The sequence below is a fragment of the Prionailurus viverrinus genome, chromosome E1 (assembly GCF_022837055.1).
Source record: "Prionailurus viverrinus isolate Anna chromosome E1, UM_Priviv_1.0, whole genome shotgun sequence".
Taxonomy (NCBI): Eukaryota; Metazoa; Chordata; class Mammalia; order Carnivora; family Felidae; genus Prionailurus; species Prionailurus viverrinus.
Window position 1 is genome coordinate 38,197,912 of NC_062574.1, and position 20,245 is coordinate 38,218,156.

Here is a 20,245-nt window from a genome sequence, read left to right on the forward strand (position 1 = left end):
TGTTACTTGGCTCTTCATGAGCTCTCCTAGCTATGGCATGCATCCAGCATAAATGACGGAGGGGACAAATAACAGAGTACAAGCGGGTGCCTTTGCTGATGAAATACCGTTGTGTGTATATACACATTTACCTCATGAAATGTATCAAACGCTCAGAAAAAAGTACCCTTTCTCACAGGCCCAACATTGACTCAGCATGCAAAACAGCAAGCCCTGCCTCGGTGGCCCAGAACCATGGCCCTGGCCATGCCAGTGTCCCAACCACCTGCTGGCCTTCCTCCTGAGGACCCGCACCTCTCTCACTGCTCTCAGAGCCAGCTAAGGGTGCGACCAGTTGTCTGCCTCCCTGGCCTGGGCCAATTCAACATGTGGCCCCTGCCCTGGCTTAGCAGCTCCGTGGGGAATCCGAGAGCGGTCTGTGCTGTTGCATCAGATGGCAGGAGGCAGCGGCCAGGCGTCCACGGCATCCCGCAGCCCCCTCACACTTCCTGGGATTTGTCCACATCCGAGACCCAGAGCTTCGGAGGGAGGGTGTGTCCACGGTTCTCGGGGATGGTCCTGGGGTCCCACCGAGGCCGGGGGATGGGATGGTGGCAGGCGGAGCAGAAGGAGCCAGTCCCAGTGCATTGTGAGCGGTCCCTTTCCATGATGCAAGAGAAAGAGCAGCCTCCTCCGCTTTCACCAGACGGGATGGGGGGAGGAAAGCAGGAAGCACGCTGGCAGGATCCAAAGTTCCAACCAGACTGGCCGCTGGGCTCATTCCCTGGCGTGTGGGTAGACGGATTACGTGCGCCTGACATGCTCAGATCATGGCTTTCCCAGCACTGTGCTGGCCGTGACTGCAGTGGCTTTAATCCCTTCACGGGCTTTTCGGTCCAGTACCCCATTCACTGTACACACACCCCAAACTTGCCATGGGGCAGTTTGGTCCCAGCCTGGCCAGCTTCCTGGAATTCAGCCCAAACCAATACTTTTGGGGACTCCCTGCAGGGTTTCAAGGAACGTTTTCCCGCAGCCTCCAAGGAGGACGTTCCAGCCCCCCGGACCCTGCCGTGGATGCCGGCGGGCAACCGCGTCCCCCTACCCGCTGAGTCAGCCGCTCGCCTTCACCACCCAGACATCACACCCAGGAAGAGAGCTGGGAGTGACCCCTTGCCTGAAGGTGAGGGTCAAGGTCAAGTCTTTAAGAAGATGAAATCAACTTCCAGATCTAAAACTACCTTTATTTGTCATTGGCGCAACATGAGACGCCATCATGAATCAGCAGAATTATAAAACTGTACAGGAGGTACAAAAATAGGCTGTTTAACTTAGATAATTACCCTCACATCAAGCTTTAAAAATACACATAAAAATTGTACAATCTGGCAGTTTATAAAATATAAAGCTAAAAAGAGGATTGTAGGTTCACAACGAGGATTCTATCACACAATTAACACATACCCATTAAACAACCGTCCACAGAGAAGACACAATGGCACAGAATTTTCTTTAAAAAAAAAAAATCACTTAAAAATGAAAATTTTTACCCTGACCAAATCATTCACCCTTTAATGACAAAACCACTGTGAGGCATCCATTCCGTGGAAGGATACAGTAGAACTTTTCCAGTTTTAAAATGGTCAGGGGTGTGTTGTCCAAAACAAATCTGATGTGCTTTCAAAGCAAGTGCAATTGTAACCGGGTATACGTCAGAGTAAAAATTAAATAAATATAAATAGGTTAAATAAATAGGTCATTGCAAAAGGAACACTACGTAAGGTCTGCATCTGAGAATGCCGCATGTTTGACTGGTAATGCTTTCCAGGTAAGTGGGGACTCCCCCGTCACAGCTTTTGGGATACTGAAAAGAAATACTGTACCCGCCGAACACACAGAGAGCACAGGGTGAAGCGAGCGGGGTGCGGGCTTTGGCCAGAGCGTTAAGGCTGCTCCAGTGGTAGGCTCGTCGCAGATGCTTTCTTTGTGGTTGTCCAATGAAAACAGAAAGGGTTTACGTGCTCATACAAGAAACGGGAACCTGGGTTACTCATGGGAAATCACTGTTTCATAAAAGAAACAAAGTATGGGAAGAAGGGACACTTTGATTTAAAAGGTAATGGTCCAACCTTGGAAGGCGGAATTTGGGCCCATCCGTATGGGGCACCTGGTGACTCTCTCCTAGGAGAGACCAATGCCAAGCCATACTCAACTGAAAGGACTGCTCCGGGATGGTGAAGGCATCAGCAAGGAAAAGACACTGACACGTACAAAGAAAAGGGATTTCAGGAACTAAACGAGCAGAGAGAAAGCTAAAGAGAACTTAGAAGACTCTTTACAGGTGTGCTGTGTGCTTCCTCATCCAGCTCTTGGGGGGCAAAGAACCAGTCTACCCTCTGTGAGGACTTCAAGGCCAAGGATGCAATGAACAGGGCTGGAGAATGAAAGCAGTCTCGGGACATCCAGGCCTGGCCAGAGCGCGGCTTCTGAAGAGACAGCAGCTGAGAGGAGAAAGGCCTACAGGCCAGAGGCCCCCCCACAAGTGCGAGGGGGGCAGCCGGCTCATCTTTCACGGCAGTGAGAGAAACTGCAATGGGAAACAAGTCACACAAAACCTCACCAAAAGTTGACTCTGAGATAAACACCTTTCTTCTAGAGTTGGCAGAAAGAAAATACTTTGCTGGACCCACTAACCTGTGGATCTTCTAATATGTGCCAGAGTGAGGTCTCACCGGAAAGAACCGAGGATGACTATGGCATGGAGAGGGAGTGGGAGGGAGAGCCTGCCGCGCCCCGGGTTTTATGTCAGCCACTAGATGATTCAGTGACTTACCAAGGACACCAGTGATTCCCCAAAAGTGCAAGTGCTCTGATACGCTGAAGTCAAAAAGACTCAAGAAGCAACAGGAGAAATTCTGGCAGGCGCACCGAAGACAGATTCAACGCGAGGTTCAAGACAAGATTTAATGAGAGTGTCCCTGGGGTTCCTAACAGATGCGACTAAATTCTGTCGGAAAAAATGAAAGTAGCGTACTTCTAAAAAGTTAAACAGCCTTCTAGAAATCACACTAAAGATCAAATAGCTCAGCTGCTACACGATGCACACGGCTGAAAAACCCTGTTCTAGCAAAAGACACCTTCCCGCTACACTGAGCACAACAGGAAACCAGAATTCTACAGATTAGAACAAGATATAGCAGATGATGCCCAAGGTGTTTCCACGACAAGTGCCCACACAAGAGACCTCTTCAAACCACCCGAGGGACTGATGAGTGACCAGATTCCGAAAAGCGACGGACAGAAGGCCAACGGAACAGACTTGACCAGATCAGACGGGTTCTGGGTCACAGGCAGCTTTAAGAAAGAAGAAGTGTGAACAGCAAATGAATGCCCTTGCCCACCCTCTGGCTTTTCCGGGAGCACTGGTGCTTACTTTCTGCTTACTTTCTTACTTTCTCTCTCACTCCACGCTCTTTAAAAAGCAGAGGTTTTGCCTATCTTGTTTACCTCTGCATCCCCAGCACCCAGGATCCTGCCTGGCTCACACAGTGACTACTCAAAATAAAATACATCGAATACAGGAGTCTGAGAAAGGTGGGTGGTTAGAAATGAAGGTGATAAAGAGAAAAGGCATTTAAAAAACAGCCGTCCTGGAGACAAGGTGGGCCCAGATAGGGAGAGGACACAAACCCTGGGCAGCCAGAAGTGACCTGACTACTCCCCCCAGGACACTGTTCAGCCATGAGACCAAAGCAGGCCAGGTCCCGGCAGCACAGAGAGCCAACGGCCCTGTTCGTCCCTTGTGGCACCTTCTCCACCTGACTGCCTGGCAGGCCATCACCACTCAGGCCCGGCTGTGAAGTGACCAACCACAGAGCCATACAGACAATGGTGCGGGTGCATCAGAGCAGGGAGAGGAGAGGCGTCTGGCCGTGTTCCTGAAAAACGGGAAGTATGGCAGAAGATACCACGATGTCAGCCAAAAACGCCAGGGTTCCAAGGTATCAATGAGGTAACTGATGAGGTTTAAAGACGCAGGATAATGCTAATTTAAGAAAAAAAGTGACTTCAGGCATTATGAAAGGGAACTGAATTCGACGAAGGCAGAAGGCCCTCATACAAATCCATCAGCAAGCACGTCACAGAAGAAACAGTGAGTTCTCGGTCCATCAGTACACCCTCGCTCCTGAGTCTCGGAGGTCGGTCGCCAGCACTGAAGGCAGCGTGATGATGTGCTCACCCAGCTGGACAAAGGACACGGGAGACATCTCCTTACTTCGTACCCTAATCTCACTTAACTGCTAAGGCTCTCGGTAGAGAAAAGACAGAGGAATTTTTGACTGAAACTAAAGTTAAAAATTAAACTAGTTTTAGCAAAAAAAGATGGTATGGACATAATGTAGAGAATATCACTTCGAAGCTGTTTAATGGATGTATATAGCCTTGCTCTAATGTTTTACTCCTCAGCAGTAGAGCACGTTCTGAACACGAACGCTCTTTCTGGAGGGGATGGAGACTTTTGGTGCCACACAAAAGAGAAAGTGTGCTATAGATCTTGCATTTAGCTTCTTCACAAGTAAACTTCAAGTTCAGCTTACCTATGCTAACGCAGCATTCTACAGTATGTTCAAAAGTTATTAAAATCTGCCAGGAGAAACATAAAAACCTGCCCACGAAGCAAGTGGTGACCCTGGCCTTGGCTCCGCCCCCCTGGCCCGTCCTGCCGGGTCCAGGGATGGGGGAACCTCATTGCCCACCTGCTGGCCCAGGGCTCTCCCAGGGTGGCTGAGAGGGTCCTATTTGGCCTGCTCTCGCCTGGGTGCTGCTCTTCGTGATGGGGAACTTACCACCCCTCGCCCCCAAATGCTCCTAAGCACCCCCTTAAATCCACCAAAGGCCACTGGGGCATGTGGTGCTGATCTGTCCCAATGCCACGCCCCACACTCCAGACTCTGCTGCCCCCAGGGAACACTGGTTATAGTGACCTGGGAGGCTTTGGGCACGTTCACGATGAGCGAGGCATCTGTGATACCCGGGGAACGACACCCTCTGAACGTCTTCTTCCTCCTTAGCGCCGCTCACCTCTGGAGCCCCACTCCGAGCAGAGGCTGCACTGAGTGCGTCTCAGCCTAGCTGGTCGAGGAGAGAGATGCTCCTGGTCCTGCCTGTAGGCAAAACGTAGCACTCCCTCCTCTCTCTTCCTCATAGGCCGACATCAAACAGGAAGTTTACAGACAAGTGTAAGTCTGAAGCACGTGTGTCCACGAGGAGGTGGAGGATGCCTCCTTCGCTGCCTCTGCGATGGGCCCTCCTCGGCAGAGGACCCCCGAATGTAAAGCTTTCATGGCCAACAGCTTCCCAGCATCCTACAGGCCAAGGCGGGTGGGGGGGGGGGGCCGTGTTCCCCACTTCCTGGGGTGAGCATCATCTTCTGCTGGCTGTAGAGCAGGCTCAAGGCACTTGGTTTGGGGGCCTGGTCTCCCTGCTAAGCCGGGAGGCATCAGGCTCGGGCTGGTAGAGACCAGGCCCTCAGTCACAGCTGGGGCCACCAGAACGGCGGCCACCCTGGCTCAAAGGGCGTCTGGAGTCACGGGGGGCCGGAGCTCTGGGGGCTCGTGGAAGTAGTAAGGCTGGAAGAGCCTCTCGTGGCTGCAGGGCTCCATGGCCCGGTAGGTGTGGGGGAGGAGGTGGGGGAAGCGGGACGTGAAGTAGCGCACAAAGTCGTCGGGGAGAGAGCCCAGCGTCTCCCGCACCTCCGCAGGGAGCTCCCGGTAGTGGTGCTTCTGCAAACAGGGCGGACACACAGACATGGTGGTTAGCAGCTGGGAAGCTGGGAAACACCGCTAAAAGACCCTCTCACTATCCAAGGAAGATAGGATGTTAGCTGGTTTTCTGAAAGGAGAAAAGGCTTATGCACCCAACAGTCCATCTGTTTATCTTACTTGCTTCCCCTCACTCAGGAGGGGGCCTCAGAGCTGGGCCTGGCCCGGTGCTGTGAAGGCGGGAGGGAGCTTCCCTACCAGAGTGGCCCGCGGGCCAGGCCTGCATGGGAAGGTCTCCATTAAGGGAGTTTATACGGCGGCGCTGTATCAGGCAGGCACAGGGCATACAAAAGTCACCACAGACAACAGCAGCATCAGAGAGCCTGCTTCCCAGAGCGGAACTCCTCACAACATCCCTGAAGAGACAACCCGTCCGAGGCAACACAGAAGAGCCTCTGCGAGGTCAGGATTCTAGTATGAATGGAAGGACCCAGAGGACAGAAAGGAGGAGGAGGGTGGTTGTACCCGGGCTGCTGGCCTCATCTGGGGTTCACCCCCCTTACCTTGTTTCTCATGGCTCGGAGAAGGTCGCGGACAGAGCCACCTTTATAGGTTCTGAATTTACGCAGATCTAGGGGAAAAAACAAGGACTACAATGTAACAAACACATTTCAAAAGGAAAGGACTGCTGGGGTTCCCCGGGATTAAGCGATCAGACTGAGACGCGACATAACTCTGCCATACTTGTGACTGACAGGAGTGTGTCCCCCAGAGTGAACCCGAGGGCAGTGGCAGTCTGAATTCTGCCTCCTGGTTGCACCCACAACCGGGAATAACCAGTGAGGGCAGGGCACCCATCACTCACCTGTCACCCTAAGGGACATGAAACCCACGTCAGTGTAAAGGTCTGATTTGTGCCCAAACCCCAGAGGACACACCCACAAAAGCCTCAACCCTGCGAGGGGGATTTGGAGCCCAAACAGCCCGGAGTTGCCAATTCCACGTTCACTTCCTAGAAACGGCTGCTGCTCTTGAAACGCGTCTGCCAACATCTGCCGTCAGGGCCTCGGCACGGTCACCTGTCTGCAGGGGGACGGTGATGTTCTCTCTCCAGTCTGTCTTCACCACGGCTCTCCCGCCTCGCTCCAGCTGCTTCACTATCGGGCCGTCCAGGGATTCCTTTTCTATTCGGTCACTCACGTCCTATGAGGGTGACAAGGGCAGCAGGTGACGGTCAGTGTGCAGAGAAGCAGAAGCTGGAGGAGTGAAACACCAGGTCACGGAACGGTCACTGCCCCGCAAGCCCCAGGCCCAGACTGAAGTCTGCCCCAGAACCGGCAGCGAGCGTCCTGTCTCTGTCCCCTCACGATCCATTCACTTCTCCCCCGTGAGCAGCCGTGTCTGGGGTTCACAGGGGAGAGGCCCACACGGACATCTCCGTGACAGAGACGTGTCACACCTCTCCACAAACCCTAACGCCTCACCCACGTGTCACCCATGTGCACACACACGACGTGCCACACGGAGCCCCTGTGTGCAACCTGTGTTCATCAACGGACAACAAGCACCACCACCACCACCAGAGCTCAATTCTGATTTGCATCTTGCACTTTTCCACCACCCAGGGCAACGGGACAAGCGCAAATCTAGGACTGGCCATCAGTCCTCATGCAAACAATTAGAGAAGACAGATGAAGCCCTCTTGTAGAGGGAGAGAGCTGCTGACAAGAGTGTGGGCTGCAGAGGCCCTGGCCCGTGTTTGAGGGACACAGCCTGGGCACGAGCTCTAACAGCCGAGAAAACAGAGCGGCGAGCCCCACACACGTTAACGCCGCACCGCCTCACTGGCCATGGTCTCTTTCTTCTCTGATGAAGATGGAGCCTGGCTGGCCGACTCTCGGACTTGTACCTGCCATGGGCAAGCCTTGGAGGGACAGCTTCTGCAAAGCGGGTAGAGCTGGTCAATACAACGGAAGCCTGGTGTGTTCACAAGACATGGGACTTGGCAAAACTTAAGAGTTTCAATCCTAACCCACAGAGGGGTGGAGGTCCCTTTCTGTGAGCTTTATTCCTGCCCTACATCTGCTCATCATCAAAGGAACCTGGCTAGTTTTCAGAAGTCCCTGCAGGACAAGTGACCTCAGAACTCAAAGGTTATGACCTGTGCGACACAGAGAACGAGCCTGATGTTATCCACACTCACTGCTGCCATGGAGAAGGGCACGAAACCCTCCCCTTCCCAATCCATCCAAACAGTGACTAAGCATCTGCCACGTGCCAGGCTATGTCCTGGGCAGTGGGGACACAGCAATGAATCCAGAAACCAACCACTCCTGCCCTCAAGGCGCTTACATGTTGGGAGTTACACCAGAACCAAAGCTCTAGTCAGACTCCAGGACACTTTGATGATCACTCCTAAACCCAAGCTCCCCTCCGATCCAGGCCCAGGAGGAAAAGCGCTGCCCGCATGTGCCTGCTTCTCAGAGCTGGTGTGCTGGGTAGGATGTGTCTGGATTGAGCCATGCTGATCTGACCCCAGAAGGCTCGACTACAAAGCCTTCACACAGCCAAACCACTGAAGGAGCTCACAGCTACTGATCCTACAACTTAACATCTCAGAATCCACCTTAAGCAAAGAGATATGGGCAAAGACTGAGTTAAAAAGGATAGAAAGAGCCCAATGTAAGTAAACGTTTAGATTTATGAGACTTGAATGAAATATGATGCCTATGATTTGCTTCGAAGTAATCGGGTGGAGGGTGGTGGAGAGAGAGCAGAGGTTCAGGTAGTAATTGCTGGAGCTGGCTGATGGGTAAATGGGAGTTCATTATAGTATTCCCTCCACTTTTGTGTGTATTTGAAAGTTCCCAGAATATAGCATATGACAGAGCACTAGAGTCATTAAAGTTTTAGAACTTTAACATGAAGAAAGATTATGTTAAAATTCTAAAGATCATATTAATACAGTACTATTAATACTGTAATAAAATACTAAATTAAAATATTATGTACTGTAAAAAAAAAAAGAAGATACAAAATTGTATATACGGTTTGATCCTAATCACATTTTTATCTATATGAAAAAAGTATGTTAAAATGTCAACCATGCTTATCTCTTGGTTATGGGATTAGGAGCCATTTGTTTTTTGTTTTTTGTTTTTTGTATTTTTTATGTTATGTTATGTTATGTTATGTTATGTTATTTTATTTTATTTTATTTTATTTTATTTTATTTTATTTTATTTTATTTTATTTTATTTTATTTTATTTTGCCTTTTGCTGTACTTTCAAAATCTGGAAGAAGTTAAATGAAGACTTTTGATAAGAAACAAACCACAAACAAGAGATGTACCTGGAAGAACTGGAGCTGCTTTTCCAGGCTCCAGAAGAACGGGTGCTTCAGCACATGCTTCGCAGAGGGGCGTTTCTGAGGATCCATTGCGATCATCTTCTCTATTAATTCCCGGGCAATGACATCTTCTACAGAGGAGGAAAATAAACAAGTAACTGATTATCACCGGCCCACAGCCACCATGAAATACTCAAACCTTAACAGTGCATGTGCCTTTTGATTCAAGATTCTACTGACACAACCTCACTCCAATAGCGTAATTAAGAACTTGCACAAGCTTCAGCTGATAAGGGGAGTCCTCACCACATAGTCTGTGAAAAGAAGTAATTGGAAATACCCACTGTTGGAGGCTTTGGTAACACTGCCTCCACGTACTGGGCTGTGCTATTAGAATGATGCCCTGGTAAGGGGTATCTGGGTGGCTCGTTGGTTGAGGGTCTGACTTCGGCTCAGGTCACGATCTCATAGTTCATGAGTTTGAGCCCCGTGTCAGGCTCTGTGCTGACAGCTCAGAGCCTGAAACCTGCTTCGGATTCTCTGTCTCTTGCTCTCTCTCAAAAATAAATAAACAATAAAAAAAAAAATGTTAAAAAAAAACGATGCCCTGGTGGAATACCTATCAACTTGGAGAGATATTCAAGATGATGTTAAAAAACAAGCATGCCAACTATCAACAATAGCCAAAGTATGGAAAGAGCCCAAATGTCCATCGATGGGTGGATGGATAAAGAAGATGTGGTATATATATACACAATGGAGTTATTACTCGGCAATCAAAAAGCATCAAAGCTTTCCATTTGCAACCACGTGGATGGAACTAGAAGGTATTATGCTAAGCGAAATAGAGAAAAACAAATATCATATAACTTCACTTATATCAGGACTTTAAGACACAGAACAGATGAACACAAGGGAGGGGAAGCAAAAATAATACAAAAACATGGAGGGGGACAAAACATAAGAGACTCTTAAATATGGAGAACAAACAGAGGGTTACTGGAGGGGTTGTGGGAGGGGGGATGGGCTGAATGAGTAAGGGGCATTAAGGAATCTACCCCTGAAATCATTGTTGCACTATATGCTAACTTGGATGTAAACTAAAAATAAATCAATAAATTAAAAAAAAACCAATTATCCATAAAAAAGAACAAAATAAAAATAAAGGCATGTAAGAAAAAAAAAGCATGCCAAAAAAGAGTATGTACTATTTATTTTACAAAAGTATGCATATCTATCTAAATACGTGATTGGAATAAGATATACAAAAGTATTAACAGCAGGAATTCATCACTGTGTAATGGGATTATGGATCTTTTATGCTAATCTGTTTTTTCTACAAGGAATAAGAAAAATTAATGCAAAACAGTGAGTTAGTTTTACATTTTTTAAAAAGGTGGCACTGGGTGTCATGGGCCAATTTTAACACAGGAAACGCTGAAGTCAGGAAAAAAGACCTGTCGCCCCTGCACCCAGAGAGCAAGACCCAGCTGTCTGCCCCCCGCCCAGCCACACCCCCTGATCACTGGCCTGCACACGAGTTTATGGAGCACGGACGACTGTCCTGAATGTCAGTGAAGGAAGAGACTATTAAATGCTCACAAGCCACAAGCTGGAAAATAGAGGTCCTTGCCCAGGTCACACAGGTAACTGGGGGACCTGAAGAAACCTCAGAGCTGTGTGCCTTCAGGAGGAGATGCTCCAAAGACAACCCAACCTTCTACCAGCTTTGGAGTGAATCATCGATGCACTGAGCCCCACAGGGCCAGCAGTTGGAAAGAAGGGCCTCTGGAAGCACAGGGCTGGCGCCCTCCCAGGGCTCAGGGGCCACGTGGTCAGCCGGAGCGGCTCCCGACCGTCCTCTGCCACCCACTCACCGTGCTTCTCCGGGTGTAAGCAGTCGAGGCTGTAGGCGCCCAGGAGGATGTTGGCCTGCCGCTGCAGGGACTTGCCAAAAGGGTGGCTGCCCTCAGATATCACGTAGTAAAAGACACAGCCCGCAGAGAAGATGTCCACTGTGTAGGTCTGAAAAGAGAGACGCAGGGTGTGAGAGGCTTTTGGAAAATTCTCATCCTCACTGAGAAGCAGCAAGGACAGGAGTGCTGCTGTTGCTTCTACCACCTTGAAGGGTCCCGGGAGACTGGACTGGCACGCCGGAAGTGCCCAGAGCAGCACTGGCACCCGCAGGGGCTGCATGAGGGTCGGTGTTTGCAGTGGAACGTGGGCTCTAGAGCCGACTGGCTGGGCTTGGAAGTGACTGAAAAGTAGGGGGGGAGACACGGACAACTGCCCACACTTGCCCCATTCACTTGTCTGAACACGAGACCACATGGAAAACGCCAGCAGCATGCTATTTACACAGAAGCTCTTTGATAAAGAACTGTCATGTTCCAGCTACGTGCGCCGCAGCCCCCAAGTCTTGAATGCAGAGGCTCTCGTCCCCGAAGATGCGAGAGGCTGGCAGTTTTCCCCAGAGCTGCTCCCTCTACTCACGGGATTGTCCTTACAGTCCTCGCTCAGCATCTCCGGAGCGATCCAGCCTTCTGTGCCAGGCACTCCTGAGCGGCGGCTGAAACTGTGCCTGCCCACAGCCAGCTTCTTGCAGAGGCCAAAGTCAGAGATCATGGCCTTGATCCTGCCATGTGCGTTGGGCATGGACAGGAGAATGTTGTGGGGCTTCAGGTCTCTGTGAACTAATAGAAAACTCCAGATCAGTCTGGTATTTACCAGTGGCATCGGGCCTCCTCCTGCGGCGGGGAGTGCACTCTTCACGGACTCCCAGCGGGCCCACCAGACCTCTAAGGGTTTTCTCGTTTGCAGCTGTGAAAGATTCCTCCTCAAATTCTTATTCTCAAAAGGCCACCTAAAAACCCCACAGGCACACCAGTGATGACACTGAGATTCTCAGCAGAGGCAAGGACCCCTCCCCAGCAAGGGAGCTCCCCACCGGGCCGCGGCTGGTAAATACAGGGGAAGCTTCTCACCAATGTTGAGGGAGTGCAAATGGGCCAGGCCCGAGGTGGTCTGCTGCAGCAAGGTGATGGGCTCCAGGCCGAGGTGGGCGAAGTCCTTCTGCTCCACGTACTGCAAGAGACACACGACAGCCAGGTCACACACACGGCCCTTGGGGACGGGCCCCTCCACACAGCACTTTTTTTCTCTAAGTGATTCAATTTTATTCAGGAAAGTCCTGCCTGCAACTTTTTGCCTTAATTAATGTTTGGCTATTTTAAGAAAGAAACGGGAAGTTGTACTGACCACACTCTATGTCCAAATCCACATTTGCTCACGGACTTTCTCTGGCAGCCGTAGGCCAACTTAAAAGTTCCAGCTGACTCGTGTACGGTGAGAAAGGTAAGAAGGCAAGGAACTCAATTTCACTGCCTCCTACAGGCAAACCTGCAGGTGTCTGATACTGACATAGTGTCACGTGAGCCTGGAGACTGAGCAAAAGGAGTTCGCTGGATGGTCTCAACGACCTGACTCCTCAACCAGCATCCTCCAAGCCCAGAGCAGCCCTAACCCACGGGGAGAACAACTGCCGGGTTTCCTGGAGGCAGAGGGACAGAGATACTAACTGTAACCAAAGACCATCCCACCCAACTGAAGCTGAGGTGATAAAAATACTCTCCAACTGGTTTGTGGTTACGTGGGTGTGAGCCCGTCACATGCACCAACTGTTCATTTACGTGAGTGTGCTGTGTTGTAACTTCAGTAAAGTGAATACAGAGAAATAAAGGGAAAAGAAATCACAGTCTCTCGTGCCACCTGCCTCCAGGAGCAGGGAGGCCGCAGGACGAAGGCAAAGCGGCCCCGGGGGCACCCACCTCCTGCAGGGTGGCCGCACACAGCTCGATGGCAATGTACTGGAACTGCCGGTCCCTCTCCGTGCAGAAGTAACGAATCACGTTGGGGTGCTCGTCTGATTCCCGAAGCAGCTGGACCTCACGGTCCGCGAAACTGAAACACTCGGGGAGGATCCTCTTGACGGCCACGTCGCGGTTGTCGAACATGCCCCTGAGGACAAGGATCACAGGTTGGTTTGGGGGGGGGGGGGGGGCGCGAGCCAGGCTGTGGAAATGGGAGACCCGCAGACCCATGGTGCTCCTTCTGCGATGCGGCAGCCACCCCGGGAGCCTCGTAGCCCCTGACCGACCACCACGCGGCCAGCACTTCTTCCCTGGAGGTGAAGTCCTCCGTCTTGGCCACCACCGTGACCCTGCGGCACCCCCCAGCCTGGCGTGCCACCTGCAGGCCGACAGACCTGGACGTGAGGGCAAGTCACAGAGCTCTCCAATCCACTCACCGGTACACAATCGTGCCCTCAGCTCCGTGGCCCAGCACGTCCTTGGGACAGAATGAGATCTTCCCAACAATCACCATGCTGGTTTCCTCATCTGGGACAAAACAAGAAGAAGTTGTTTTAAGCAAACCTAACCTGAAACACCTTGAGGCTAGAAAGGAAGCAGCGTCCTGAGCTCAGGTTCAGAGATGGGATCTCACAGGCTCTAGGTTCCCAGCCCCTGGTAACAAGTGCCCGCAGGGCATTGACACCCAGGGCTGCCACCTCCCCCGCCTCCTGCCCTCTGTTCCTGCCTTTACATTATTATCAGAAGACAGGGCTTCTCCACAGACCCGCCTACGATTTGAGCCTGGAGCCTCCAGGCAGTGGATGTGCAATGAAGAGACCAGCGGTGGCCTGGCCTGGGGCTCAGGTCTCGTACACTAGCTCTGTATCCATCCCCTCAGAACATCGGCCCTGACAACCGGCCCGAGCCCACTTCCCAGAGGAACCGGGATCAACAGTCACACTTGGCCACGGACTGGCTGTAGGAACTCCCCCAAGCCAGATGCCCAGGGCACCTCTGGTCAGCAGCAACTGCCAGCCCTTATGGGGCAAGATGGCAGGAGGACAAGGTGGACCCCAAAAGGCCCCCTGAGTGGGAGAGGCCCGGATGGCACGCAAGCCTGGCCCCCAGAGTGAGAGGGACCTAGGTGAGAACACGGTGAGCCCTTAGAAACGACACTTCACAGTCCCACGGAGACTCCCCCGGAGAACATGCCTCTCAGGTTGTGTTCAAATGAAAGAGAAAACAGCACCAAAACAGCAACTCGCTTTACCTTCATCGTCCTGCTCCAGGAAGGGGCTGGCACCAGCCCTGGAGGCAGAGCCACTGGAGTGGAGCGAGTGGTTGGAGGCTCTGGGGGATGTGCTGGGGCTGCTGGTGCCCGAGCTCTCTGAGTACAGGCCGGACGAGTCCAGGAGCTCAGCATCCTGAGCCACGTCTCCAGGGGGATGGAAGGGCAGCTGCTGCTGTTGCAGGAGCTGGATTTTCTCTAGTTCCTTCTGGAACTGCTGGTGCTGGAGCTGCTGCTGCTGATGCATGCTCTGGGGAGAGAAACGCACATCCAGACACGTGCAGCCCACTCCCCCGGGGACAGAGAGAGGCTGGAAGGGTGAGGCTCCCTGCGGCAGAGGAAGCAGGTGCGCTGCCCAAGGGGTGGGGGGCGGGATGAGACCAGTGAGAAGGCACAGGAGGAGGGATAGGGTGGTTGGAAGACTCGAGTGCTTCTCGCCAGTTAGGAGTTCCCAGGACAGCCCACGCCCCCTGCTGGACGGGCCCGACAGGGGCGGGAGAGGGGACTGAGACGTAGGTGGAGGCTGGGCCAGATGAAGGGGGCTCCATTTAAGTCTAAAATCCTGGGGCTTTCACGGAAGTCTGGGAGTGGTTGCAAAAATGAAACCAAAGAGGAAGAATGGTTATGCCCCATAGCTTGGAGCATGGTGGACACAGGCAGCTCCAGGCTTGCCGTCCACTACGGCTGTGCACTTGACAGAGGCGAGTGCACAGATGGCCACCGACCAGGCAGAGGAAGCAGCGGGGGCTCGGAACCTCGCTGCCATCTTCCCGCGGCCACACAGCCAGAACGTGGCTGAAATGTGGCGCCTGGCCATGGCCCCACTCCAGCCCCATTTCATCAAGCTGCCCTCCCCATACCCCACACTCTTCTCTCTGTTCCGAGAAATTCTTTGTCATAATTTGAAGCAGCAGTGAGCCATGATTGTACCGCCTGCGTGGGAAGGGGACCGAAGGGATGGGTGTGAAGCCAACACCCCCTGGGAGTTTTCTGGTTCTCGTGTACACCCCCCCACACACACTGTCTCTCTCTCTCTCTCTCTGAACTTGGGTTCAAATCTATCACCGGCTGACTAACCCTGGGAAAGTTATTTAACTTCCCAGAGCCTGGCTTCTTCATTTGTGGGCAGGGCACAGTAATAATGACCTCACAGGACTGTGTGAGGTAAAATAGAAAACAGTGTGGGTGGAGTGGACCCATCTGTACCAATGGAAGGGTCTGTCATCGCCATTCCTGCAGGGGACATGAGCTTCCTGGGCACTAGTATTCCCAGGTGATGACACTTCAATGCTCTGAGCAACTCGAAAAAGGAATATTCTTCTACAAGGTTTTATCCAACCCACAACATATTCAACCATGTAAATTTAGCTCGCTCATTTCCAACTAGATAGTGCAAGGGGTGTTGCCGTTTTCACTCGTGCTAGTGTCTCTAAGAGGCAGTTTGTAAGGGAGGAAAGTTAAGTGGATTTTCATCTATTAGGACTATTCTCAAAAAGGGAAATAGTTAACTTTGGGTGGCTCAGTCGGTTAAGCGTCCCAACTCTTGGTTTCGGCTCAGGTCACGATCTCACGGATTCATGAGTTTGAACCCCACGTCAGGCTCTGTGCTGACAGTGAGGAGCCTGCTTGGGATTCTTTCTCTCCTCCTCTCTCTCTCTCTCTGCTCCTCTCCTGCTCACGCTGTCTCTGTCTCTCTCAAAGATAAATAAATAAACTTTAAGAAGGACTTCCTTCTCTTAAAACAAAAATAAAAACAAACAAAAAACCCTAAAATGATCTGCAAGCAAGGTTTACAAATCAGCTTTTACAATGAGTTAACTCTGAGACATAGGTAAAAAAAATTTCCTGAGAAGCTAGTGTCTCTTTGATTACAATGTTTCTGAAGAGAAGCACATACTTACTCTTAAATGTGAAAGGAAACATATCTGCTCGTTTGTCATGAACATCAGGTGACCAGCACAGTTCAAAAACATACAGGAAGGCAAAGGGAAGGGGCCGAGCTTTACCAAGGGGTAGGTGATGATGAAGGCCACCCAGCCGATGAGCAGGAAGGTGCTCAGGATGATGGTGGCTATGTCCTTCAGCACAGAGTCCACGGGGGCCTCGGGCTTAGCGGGGGCATGCTCGAACTTCTCCTCCACCTCCTGTGAAACGGCGGTGGGCGCGTTTTCTGAAGTCTGCTCGACCAGGTTGATAACCTTGTGTGGGACAGAGGGACTATGTCACTGCAGAATTTCTAGCCAGATACAAAATGGCCAAACAGTCAAGAGTAGTCATGACTACTTACCAGGAATGACCCCCACCGTAAAATGTGTTTTTTTTTAGAGCTCATCAAAGATCACAAAGCCAAACAATCGCTGCCTTTATCAAAGTGACTGCCCTGAGATGCCATGCTTTATTGTAGTGACTGTATCAGTACTGAGAAACAGTTCTAACAGCAGTACTTTTGGAAATGGCTTCAGATCCATATTCTTTTGAAAAGCCTTACTGAAGGCAGATCCTTCCTCCTTTGATGGTAGATTTGATAACTGGGAAAACTCTGAAATCATCTGTAACAAAGTCTGGTAAAAATGTTGGCAGTCATTAATACCATGTCACATTAAAAAGGTGGCTCAGTGGATTAAGCATCAGACTCTTGATTTTGGCTCAAGTCATGACCTCAGTTTGTGGGATCGAGCCCAGTGTCAGACTCCACACTGACGGTGCAGAGGCTGCTTGGCATTCTCTCTCTCCCCGACTCTCTGTCCCTCTTCCACTCGTGTGCACACATGTGCCCTTTCTCTCAAAATAAATAAATAAATTTAAAAAATAAAAAGGAAAACAATGTGTGTGCACACACACGCAGCTGAAGAGTAATGAAGCAGCTTGCTTCTGTGGCTTATAAACTTTTGGTGCAACTCCAAAAACAAAATCATTTTCTCGAGTATTCCACTCTTTTTCAAAGTTTCAGAAAAACATCAGAATCTTTTGTTAAAGAAACTTTTACTTGGGAAGCCCAGAATGAAATCAGATGAAAGTGGACCTTCCGTCTGAACTTCTTGGAGGCTCTAGGACTTCAAGAACAGTTTATAGAACACGTCGATTCATTCTCGAACATCCAGGGTTCCAGGAGTGCCATTACTGCTTGTCCAATGAAGTGACTGCACGGCCTCTGGGCAAGTGCAGAGGGTTTGGCGTCCCCCCCAACACCCGACCTCACACACCCACCTCTCCCGTCCGATTCCTGCCTAGGGCTCTCTCCCAGCAGCTGCCCCACCCCTACAGTGCATGGGGCGGGGTGGGACGGCTGGTGTGGAGCAGGCAGCTCAGGAATGTCTGCTGAGCACGTGACCAGGAGCAACCCTCCTTTGGTTAGATTCTGTTCAAACGCGTTTGTTAAAGAAGGTGCCTTATTGCCATATCAGTGTACTTCAGAGTATTTTAATGGAGTTTTAGAAAACTCTGTCCAAGTTTGGATGATTATTAAAATCTTAACTGTGGCTACCTCTGGGTGTTACATTGAGGGTCCTGTCCTCTTTCCTTCTCTATACTTTTATTTTCTAAGCATTCCAGGATGGATAGGAGTGACTTTGATAAGATCAAAATCAGACGGAGACTTCAGGGCACCAGTGCTTTCCAAAATTACTGTCCTAGGACTCCATGTATTTTCCTAACTGGCTACCTCTAGAGTAACAGGCAACTCAAGATATTTTGCTCTAGAATTTTCAACAGGCACATGCTTTTCCTTCCTTTCTTTCTGGATAAAATCTGGACCCCTACAGTGAACTTGCCGTGATCGTGGTCCCCCCGCAAGCCAGCCCCTCTCGTCTTCCTTGGACCTTGTCCCTTCTCAGGCCCCTTCTCGGGCCTGGGGTCTCCATGGCAAGGATGCCAAGACTCGCCAAGTCCAAATGGACCTTCGGACCCGCCCCCACCTCACTGGCCATGCTGGACGCCTGCCTGCAGAGCCACCCTCCTGCCTTCTCCACCTGCTCTGTGCCACCTACGGGCATAGCAGTGGTCTCCCGGCCCCCTGGCTTCTGACTGGGACACCAGCAGATGGGCCAGAGGGAGGAGAATGAGGTCCAGTTCCGTGGGATTGCTGAACATGTCAACTGAACCTCTAGGCTCCTGGCCTGGGGCCCTTTCCACTCCCTCCCCCCAACTTCAGGCTAAAGGATGCAAAGAGAAGCCCTGGGACTGTCCACATCTGTGTGAATAATCTCTTTATTACACTGCCCTCTGATCATCCTAATCTGAGTGGCCACTGGTGTCCAGCTGAGACCCTGACTGGCACCCTGTCTCCCCAGGGCTGCAGGAGTGCAGCCCAGGTCAGAGGCTCATGGCAGCTACCACCTGGGTGGGCCTTCCCACTGCCCAAAGCTCCATCCCGTGGGCACCCTGGGTCCCCACCAGACCGAGCAGCCAAGCAGGCTGCTTCCAAAGGGCCACTCCTGGCTTTGTGAAGCTTCAGGTCTCCCACGTCCTCTTTTCATCAACCCTTTGCTCCACTGCCACGTGCCAGCGAACCTTGGTAACATGGTTCCTCTGTAGGACACGGCCCCATTTCTCACGACTCCCCCCCCCCCCCCCCGGTGGCCTCGGAGTAGGTATTAGCCCCAGAGGTGCCCAGGCAAGGTCAGTCCCACCTCCAGGCCCTCATCTCTGCTGCTCTCTTCCCTCCAGTGCCGTCTGCCTCTCTCCCACCGGGCCAGACCCCCCCCCATCCCTCCACCCTTCTTACAGCCTTCATTAAGCCCTTAGCACCAACCCCCCAGCAGTCTGTCATGGGGTGATGCGTGCTATGGATTCCCGAGCATCCCTCTCCCCTCCCGAGTTCACCGTAAGCTCTAAAGCCAAGGGCAAATGCCTTAGCCCCCAACACCTCACATGAGGAGCCAGGAACTAACTGTTTACGCCCCCACTCACTTCCTCAAAGCTCTTCTTCTCTGAATCGGCAGGAATCACATTTTCTCGATGTTTGGGCAGATTATTGGGGAATCTCTCCAGCATCTTGGTAGACGCAGACAGGGGGGTTTCATGGTGTCCTACGAGAGGAAACAAGCCTTCCATGAGAGCAGCCCCCCACACGGTGAAAGTCCCCCATGCTAAGCTTAGCCTACAGTGGCTCCCCGTTGAGGGGCCCACAGTGCAAACACCCACATATGTAAAGTGAGAGAAAACGACAGGCAATTACCAGAAAAATCTCATCGAGACAGAAATTTGATTACTTGGTGGCACGTATACAGTATTCTGAATCTCATAATGAGGGACGAAGAAGTGTCCTTGTCATGAGAGGAATCAGGACCTTTGAGATGTGTTCAGAGTAAGACTTGTGTGGGTAATTCCTACTTTAGGCTGTATGCTGCCCAAGCATCATGAAGCTTCATTAAAAATTCACGCAGTTCTCCCCAGTTACCTTGTAATATCCCTCTACTAAGGGTCTCACATTCCCCCCCTTGATATTTAAATTGCTCAGGCGGAGTTCTATTCCGATGATCTGCATGCATACTTCCATCCTGGCAAGTGGTGAATTATGCATAAAAGAGAAACGCGATGTATTTGCTGGGGAGCAGAGGGTCACGGCTCTCTCAGCGCCCACTCCCTGTTCTCCACACTATCTAGTACATGTTACACACTGATTGAGCGTCTACTGTGTGCATATCACTGTAAGAGAGACAAAGTTGAATATAAAATAAGCAACTGGGACTTGATCTGGCGGGAAAGTCTGTTTAGCTCTAACATTAAATGACTCCTGTACTAACTACCCAGAAGAACCAGTTCACTCTCATGCTGGGCTGTCAGCCCCCTGACATAATTTCTTTTTTGTTCTTTCACTGTGATTCGGGTCTCACCCTATGGATCCCTCCACTGTTCTCTCAAACCTATCAAGGATTTTATGATCTGTATTTCCAAGACAAAAATAAGCAAGGACTAGTCCAAGCTGTGTACATTCCTTGATCTGGAAAAAATCTTTATCTTTAGGTCAGTTCTCTATCTACAAGAGAAGACTGCTCTTTAAGGGAAACCTTGTTTT

General features: G+C 51.1%; 1 protein-coding gene across 2 annotated transcripts in view; it reads right to left on the reverse strand.

Moving 5' to 3' along the window:
• Positions 1–1,202: 1,202 nt before the first annotated feature.
• ERN1 (endoplasmic reticulum to nucleus signaling 1) overlaps positions 1,203–20,245 on the reverse strand; it is an 80,253-nt gene continuing 61,210 nt past the window's right edge. For both annotated transcript variants that reach the window (XM_047833886.1, XM_047833885.1), the window contains exons 11-22: positions 19,138–19,256; positions 16,236–16,427; positions 14,212–14,479; positions 13,397–13,487; positions 12,918–13,107; positions 12,075–12,174; positions 11,584–11,783; positions 10,968–11,115; positions 9,094–9,221; positions 6,821–6,944; positions 6,305–6,372; positions 1,203–5,762 (exon numbers count right to left, since the gene is read on the reverse strand). In XM_047833886.1, coding sequence (XP_047689842.1) covers positions 5,550–5,762; positions 6,305–6,372; positions 6,821–6,944; positions 9,094–9,221; positions 10,968–11,115; positions 11,584–11,783; positions 12,075–12,174; positions 12,918–13,107; positions 13,397–13,487; positions 14,212–14,479; positions 16,236–16,427; positions 19,138–19,256 — 1,841 coding nt within the window. In that variant the 3' untranslated portion in view covers positions 1,203–5,549. The remainder of the gene's footprint in view (positions 5,763–6,304; positions 6,373–6,820; positions 6,945–9,093; positions 9,222–10,967; positions 11,116–11,583; positions 11,784–12,074; positions 12,175–12,917; positions 13,108–13,396; positions 13,488–14,211; positions 14,480–16,235; positions 16,428–19,137; positions 19,257–20,245) is intronic.